The 5,425-nt window shown below is 49.9% G+C and overlaps 1 protein-coding gene across 1 annotated transcript; it reads right to left on the bottom strand.

Moving 5' to 3' along the window:
- Positions 1–1,143: 1,143 nt before the first annotated feature.
- On the bottom strand, positions 1,144–2,944 carry GPR6 (G protein-coupled receptor 6). Its single transcript, XM_045500871.1, has one exon. The coding sequence runs from the start codon at positions 2,746–2,748 to the stop codon at positions 1,660–1,662; it is 1,089 nt and encodes a 362-aa protein (XP_045356827.1). The 5' UTR covers positions 2,749–2,944; the 3' UTR covers positions 1,144–1,659.
- Positions 2,945–5,425: the final 2,481 nt, after the last annotated feature.

Raw genomic sequence — 5,425 nt, 5'->3', positions numbered from 1 at the left:
TTTCTGTTGCCCAATGTATCGAGCTCGAACACTGGTCTTTTCTTGCCTTTGGTCTCAAATTAAAATATCAGTTTTTCTTGGATCTTGAGCCCATGGGCTCTCCTGGTTCTCAGGCCTTTCAAGACAGACTGGAACAATACCATCAGCTTTCTTGTGTTTCCAGCTTTCTGACTGCACATCTTGGGACCTCTCAGCCTCCAAAATTGCATTGATGAACCAATTCTTTGTAACAAATATCTGTGTGTGTGTGTAGGCCATCTCCTCCATGAGAATGTAACACTATGAGCACTGAAACTTTTTGTCTACTTTGTTCACTTCTGTATTCCAAGCCCTGGAATTTTGTCTAGCAAATAGTAGGTACTCAATAAATACTCATGGATTGTATGAAAAAATTCGTTTGTGGTATTTTCCTAAGGCCTAAGACCAGTAACAACTTGTGCTTGTGTGCATATTTCTTCATAGATGCTCAAAATGTCCATACGTGTTATCTTATTTATCCTCACATCATCCTTTAAGAAGGAGGGGAGGGGGCCATTTAATTATGACTCATATCCATTGGTGGAATGGGAATGTTTGGTCCCCGGGAATCTTAATGCCCTGTGTTTTGAAGATAAGGCTGCTGAGCATACCTTCACTTACCTCATGAACAATGTATCTTGGAATCCTGTCTTTGAAGAATTTATTTCATAAGGCTGTGCATTTTGTTTGCTACAAGAACTGGCCAGCAAAAATATACTCAGTCAATATGAATTTTAAACATTTAAAATTCTTTCCAGTTTGGAAAAGCTACAACTAAAAGTTAGGGTTTCAGAATTGCACATATGGTAAGAGGAAGGTATGGTTTCAGACATTCTCTGGAGTTTGTCTTCCAAACGCAGAAACCAAGGGGCAGATTAATTTGCACAGATAACACCAATAACCCTTTAGTGTCCTATGAATACTGCTATGTGAATATATTACTCCCTCTCAGCCTCCCACTGCAAATCTGTGTTAGGTATCTCTGACGATTTATGAACAATGTGCAAATGCATGATTTTGTACATTAAGATTTCATAGGAGGGAGATGATACATAATACACTTTTTAAGTAAATGTACTAATAATTCAGCTCTTAAATAGTAATTCAATAGTCACATGCCCAAAATTACATTTTTATTATGTGTTTATTTGTGTACAAAATACGTTGTAATTTACTGACGCATGTGCAGCAAAATATTCTATCACATACAACAAAAATACACCTTTTGCTTTCCTTCCCTTGCCCCTGAAAATGGCAACACTGTTTTGGCAGTTCAGCAGCTAAAAATAAAGTGCTATAATTAAGCAGTATTGGGATGTCTTCACTTGACAAATGTGATGTACAATTTGAGTATACAACCACATCTTAGTTTTTTCACAGAACAGGAAATTCCACATCCTGAACACCTCCAGAAGATACAAATATTTGTATATATATGTACACATGTATACACTGTATATGTAAAGTGCCAACGAGCCTCTTTGTCCTTTGTGAGTTTGATGTATTTACGTTTATTCTTTCTTTCTCTTCCCAAAGCCAGATTCACACTATTGGTGTCTCAGTTCATCAGCAGGCACCGAGAAGCTCACGGAAGGCTGGCTTGTTGGGGGTGTGGTGTTGGTGGGAGGACAAAGAAAGCCTTCAGACCTCACTGGGGGACCTAGAACGGAAGGGCACTTTGGACTGGAAACAGCCACAGAACAGGAGCCACAGGGCACGCTGAATCTCCTGGTTGCGGAAGGCATAGATGATGGGATTGATCATGGAGTTGTAGGTGGCGGGCAGCAGGGTGGCGTAGGTGTAGACTGCCGGGTCCTCGCGGCTGCCTACCACGCAATAGATGGCGAAGGGCAGCCAACTGGCGCCAAAAGTGCCCAGCACCACAGCCAGCGTACCCACGCCCTTTCTGGTGGCTGCGAGGTGGGGCGGCGCCAGGCAGTGCTGCTGCAGCGCGATCTGGTGCGCGTGGCGCCAGACCACCTGGCAGATGCGCACGTACAGGTGCAGCATGATACCAAAGACCGCAAAGAACGCGGCGGACAGCAGCGCCACGTGGCTGCGCGTCAGCGGGCGCACCACGCTGCAGGTGGAGCGCTCCGCTAGGCAGTTCCAGCCGAGCACCGGCAGCAACCCGAGGCCTAGGGACATCGTCCAGGTGGCAGCGAGCAGCAGGTGCACGCCCAACAGGGTCCGGCGCGAGTAGTAGGTGAGTGCGTTGTAGAGAGACAGGTAGCGGTCCACTGTGATGGCCAGCAGGCTGCTGACCGAGGCAGCGAAGGAGGCCACGAGGAAGCCCACCGTGAGCAGGCTCACCGTTTCTGAGGGCACCACGTACTGGAACACGAAGTGAAGGATCAAGCCGCAGCCCGCCAGCAGGTCGGCGGTGGCTAGGCTGCCCACCAGCACGAACATGGGCGTGCGCAGCGCCGGGGTGGACGCGATTAGCGCCACTACCAGCGCGTTTTCGCCTGCGATCACCGTCCCCGACACGCACAGGAGCACGTCCCAAGGATTCACCGCCGACAGTAGCAGCCCCGGCGGCGCCGCGGGCAGCTGAGAAGACAGCTCGAGGGAAGCGTTAGCCGCGCCGCCGCCCCCCAGCGCCGCCGCTGCAGGGGGCCCCCATTCGCCGCTGTCCCGCGCCCCTGCCGCTGTGGCCGCCGCCGCCGCTCCCTCGGTGGTCACTGCCACCACCTGGGAGTCGTTGAGCGAGGAAGCGCTCGCGTTCATCGCTGGCTGACGCTGCACCCCTGCGTGGAAAAGGGAGAGCGAGCGTCAGGTGTGTGGTTCACGCCGCCAGGGAACTTTCCCCGGGCGCGGGTGCCTCGCTCATATTGCTCATCCTACCCCAGGACCCCAGAGCAGAGCAAGGAAGCAGTGGCTGAGAACCTAAAATTAATAAATACCTGTTGAGTACGGAGTGAGCGTGTGAGTGAAACGCACACGACTGCTCCACAGATATCTGAGTTTTTGCACAGATATATATATACACAGAGAACATGCGCTTGCATACACACAGATCAGTCCCGTAAGTGTGCCCGTAACTGCACAGGCACCCGTTTGCACCTGGCTAGGTAGGGGCATCAGCCCTGGCGAGTCCTGCCCTGGGCTCTGGCCCACCGGGTTAGGCTTTTTCCTAAACTCGGTGGCGGAGTCGCTGTCCGCGGTGCTGAAAGCGAAGTTTCAGAGGTCGCGGAGTCCAGCGGGCCCTGAAGGCCACAGAGATCCCTGGGAAAGGGGTTTGGGGGAGGGAAGCTGGGGGTCTGTGTAGGGGAAGGGTGTGGAGTCAAGCGTGGCCCTATTTCTTCTGCTTCAGGGAAGCCCCCTGGCCATCCTTCACCCCTTCCCTTTTCAACACCCTCAAAGTTCCTCTCGGGTGTCGGGTGCTCACCTGGGGAGTCAGGGCCTCAGGAAGTCGCTGATCATGAGCGCTGTGGCGGGGCGCAGGCTGCGCTCCCCGCGCTGACAGACTCTACGCCTGCGGGGCGGCCGGGCCCGCGCGGAGCAGAGCGCGGGGCGCCTGTCTCTGTGCCGGCGCCGCCGAAAGTGAGAGACACGGTAAGAGGCAGAAAAGGCGGCTACGAGCAGCGCGCCCGCGGAAGACTGACTGGCAGGGAGCGGTGACGTCAGGCTCCCGGCTCCTGAGTGCGAGCCGGCACTCATTCCCCTCCACCGCCCATCAGTACCCCCCAGCTCCGTCTCTCCTCCCCCAAAGTACGTCTCCGAAGGTTCAAGGAGGGAGGAGAAGACGGAGCGGCCACCTCCTGTCCAGAACCTCCAGGAATGGGATGAGGGAACGAGGAGAGGAAGAGAGGGGTGAAGTCTGGGGGTAGGGAAGGTGAGCTGGGAGAAGAGGGGCGAGGTGTGAGCTGCAAGGCCGGGCTGCAAAGCCTTGGGCCAAAGGCCACCAAGAGGGTCAGGTCGAAGTATGAGCCCTGGAGAGGGAGGAGGTTGGGGCAGGGAGATCTAATGGCAGAGTTGCTACCTTAAAAAAAAATACAGTACTGTGTTGGGGACAGGAATGAATGAACTGGGGGTGGGGGTGGGGCGGGCGATGAGCTTTTTGAGAAGATGTTTGTGGTACAGTGTCAGTTGAGTAGAGCCAGAGGGGAAATGGAAAGTTGTGGGAAACAGAGAAAAGATGGAACATTTGAGGGAAAACAGGGTTTTTTTTTGAAGTTACCTGTGCAATTCCATTCTCTCTCCCTCTGTTCTTTCCTCTCTCTCCCGCCATCTTTCCTGTACTCTACACAGCAGGTTTCACCATGATTTCCCAGCCCAGTGTTCCCCAGTTTCAGTGCTGATAGTGCCCTTGGAACTTACTCTTCAATTAAATACCAGGTCTGTGTCTTGTTAGAAAAGAAGAAAACAGCAAAATGTGATTTACTTTCCTGGCAACAGACTTTGCCCTGTTAATTAGTACCCTATAAAACAAATTACAGGATGAAAATAGTGATAATTCAGCTGCACCAGACTTCAGTAGGCAGGAGTTTTATTTTCAGCCCAGATAAATCATCCTTTTAGTTTAAAGGTGTTTTGTTTTGTCAGTAAAATACAAGTAGTAGACTTCTTCTTTTATTCAATCAGCCAGAATCTCCAATAGTTGTACTTAGGCAAAAGCTGAAATAATTGACTCCTTCTAAAGCTCTAAAATAAACGATTGCACTTTGGCATGATGGCATTATACTGAGGTCATAGCCATGCTTTTCAGGGACCACATGCTTTGGGAAAAGTGAAAATAGACGTTTGTTATTGGTGCTTCCTCTACTTTTCCCTGTGTATCTTCTTCCCTTTCCTGGCTTCTTTGCCTCTAGCCCCATGGGCTCTACAAGGGAAAAACAAAATAAAACAAAATTCAGACTGTCTATAGGCTGGGGTGGGAGGTAGATTTTTACTCTGGCTTTTTTCCTTTAAACATAGTGCCTGAGTCCAGATTCTTCCTGGACACTCTGCCTTAATGCAGCTGAACTTAAGTAGAGGAAAGAAGGATAGCTATAGGACCATTCAGTTCTTTGCTGGAATAGCCAATGTTGGACCACAGAATGAGTTTATACACATTTTCTCCTTTTGGGAAGTTTATAAAATTTTCCAGCCACCGTTTCCACGAATCCCCAAATTGCCTGAAGTTCTAAGTTTCCGAAAAGAGCTATTTTGGGTTTCAATAAAAGATTCTCACGTAAAAGCCAAGAATGTTATTTCAGAGCTGTCAAATGAACTGCCAAACCACATGTAATAACATGTTAATTACAAATTTTCCAAACAATTAGATAAAGGCCCAATAAAGGAGGGGAATTCTTAACGTCTGAGTGTCATAATGCAGCAGAAAGTGTGAGATTGAACTTGAACAGAGATCCTGTGTTTTGGACACCTCAGGCGCTCATCATTGCCAAGAGTGGACTTTCTGGTG

Source organism: Leopardus geoffroyi, chromosome B2 (assembly GCF_018350155.1).
Source record: "Leopardus geoffroyi isolate Oge1 chromosome B2, O.geoffroyi_Oge1_pat1.0, whole genome shotgun sequence".
NCBI classification, from domain to species: domain Eukaryota; kingdom Metazoa; phylum Chordata; class Mammalia; order Carnivora; family Felidae; genus Leopardus; species Leopardus geoffroyi.
Note: the sequence above shows the minus strand (reverse complement) of the source record. Positions and strands in the feature narration are given on the sequence as shown.